At 37.3% G+C, this 2,046-nt stretch overlaps 1 protein-coding gene across 1 annotated transcript; it reads right to left on the minus strand.

Annotated features, from left to right (window-relative positions):
* Positions 1–509: 509 nt before the first annotated feature.
* On the minus strand, positions 510–1,430 carry LOC113405915 (olfactory receptor 5V1-like). Its single transcript, XM_026647238.1, has one exon. It carries the CDS (start codon positions 1,428–1,430, stop codon positions 510–512), a length of 921 nt encoding a protein of 306 aa, XP_026503023.1.
* Between the last annotated feature and the right edge of the window lie 616 nt (positions 1,431–2,046).

The following is a 2,046-nucleotide window of genomic DNA, read 5'->3' on the forward strand; positions in this document are numbered from 1 at the left end:
ATCTTTTCCTATAATAAGTTTCCCTAATCCTTTCAGTTTCTCTTCATATGGAAGCCATTCCATACCATTTATTTCCCTTCTCCAAACCTTCTCCAGTTCCACTATGTCTTTTCTGACATGGGGTGACCAGAACTGGACAAAATATTCCAGCAGTGGTTGCACCAGTGCCAAATACAGAGGTAAATTAATCTCTATACTCCTACTCAAAATTCCCCTGATTATGCTGCCCACAAACAAATTAGATTTTTGGCCAGTGTCACACTCGGACTTCATGTTCAGCTGATTATCCACCATGACCCCAAAATCTTTTGGGGGGTCTAATAGAATAGAATTAGAATTTGGTCCACAATTTTATATATAATACAGATAAGATTTTCACAACCACCTACAAAATGAGGACGTCTGTTCCTCGTTAATTATCCTACCTTTCCTGAATGTGAACACTGAAGACTCAGTTATTGACATTTCACTGCTCCTTCAATAAACATTTTTTATGTTACGTGAGAAACTTATGCTTTTTTCAACATATTCACTATGGCTCTTTTCACCTCCTGGTTTTTCAGGCTGTAGATGATGGGATTTAACATGGGGGTCAAGATGCTGTACTGGATGGACACCAGCATATCCAGAACCTCGGAGGATGCTGAGCTGGGTCTCACATATCGAAAGGAACCTGTCCCAAAGTATAAAATAATGATGAGAAGGTGGGAGCTGCAGGTGGAGAAGGCTTTACGCCTGCCATCCATGGAGTGTATTCTCAGGATGGTGGCAATCATGTGAATGTAGGAGACCAGTGTGAGCAGGAAGGAGCTGGATCCAAATATTGCAATGGAGGAAAGGAGCACCATTTCATTATTGAAGGTCTCAGTGCAGGACAAGACCAAGAGTGAAGGGAGCTCACAGGTGAAATGGTTGATTTCGTTGGGACCACAGAAGTGTAATTTTAGCAGAGGAATAGTATTTAACAGAGCATCTATAAAGCCAATGATCCATGCACCCACCACTAGCTGTCGGCAGAGTTGTTTCTTCATTGTTTCCATATAATGCAGTGGGTCACATATGGCAGCATATCGGTCATAAGCCATAGCTGCAAGAGTGAAAATTTCAGCACCAGATGACAAAATAATAAAGAATATTTGGGTAATGCAGCCATTTGCAGAAATGGTTTTCTTCTCTGCTAGAAAGTTCTCCAGCATCTTGGGGACAATGGTGGAGGAATAGCAGATGTCAACAAAGGATAAATGGGACAGAAAGAAGTGCATGGGTGATTGAAGATGAGGATCGACCTTTATCACCAACATGATAAGCATGTTCCCCAGTAAGGTTATTACATAAATAACTAAAAATACCAAGAACAGGAAAACCTGGAGCTGTGGGTCACTGGAAATTCCTAAGAGAATAAATTTGGCCACAGTTGTTTGATTCTCCATTATTCTTCAGCAAAACAGTGTCCTGTGAGAACAGGAAAAAAAATGAAACAGTAATACAAACTTAATTTATATACACAGGAATGCAGTGAGTGGATAAATTCTAATAAATAGGTAATCTAGACACAGAGACAGATGGATCCAAGAAAGGCAAAACGTATTTTTGACTGTTTTATTTTTCTGACATTTGTCCAATTTCCAAAGTAAAGTTCTCAACATATCTATAGGGGGAAAATAGAGGAATAATGAACTTCTTAAGTAGAAAGTTGAAAGTTGATAGATTGAGCTTTTCATTTGCCTTGTAGTGTGAGGTAGATGGATAAATAGAGCTGCAAATACATAGATACATAGATAGATAGATAGATAGATAATGTATGGATGTATATGAACAGATAGATAAATCTTTATTAGAGCTGTTTAATTAAGTGGAAAGATATCACAAAATTGTGAACATTTTCAAATGATTTTCATTACATTAATTTTCAAAAGTCTGGGAGTCTGAGTCTATATGAATATATTTATTTTTTTTCCATAGAAATTCTGTATAATTTTTTTTCATTTTTCATTTCCCCTTCGAAACAAAAAAAGTATTTTTTTTAATTTCAACAGACCCCCATAT

This window comes from Terrapene carolina, unplaced genomic scaffold (genome assembly GCF_002925995.2).
Source record: "Terrapene carolina triunguis isolate 2854851 unplaced genomic scaffold, T_m_triunguis-2.0 Scaffold51606, whole genome shotgun sequence".
In the NCBI taxonomy this organism is placed as follows: Eukaryota; Metazoa; Chordata; order Testudines; family Emydidae; genus Terrapene; species Terrapene triunguis.

Excerpts from the sequence above, each read along its gene's own strand:
- LOC113405915 (XM_026647238.1), bottom strand. The coding sequence starts at position 1,430 with ATGGAGAATCAAACAACTGTGGCCAAATTTATTCTCTTAGGAATTTCC.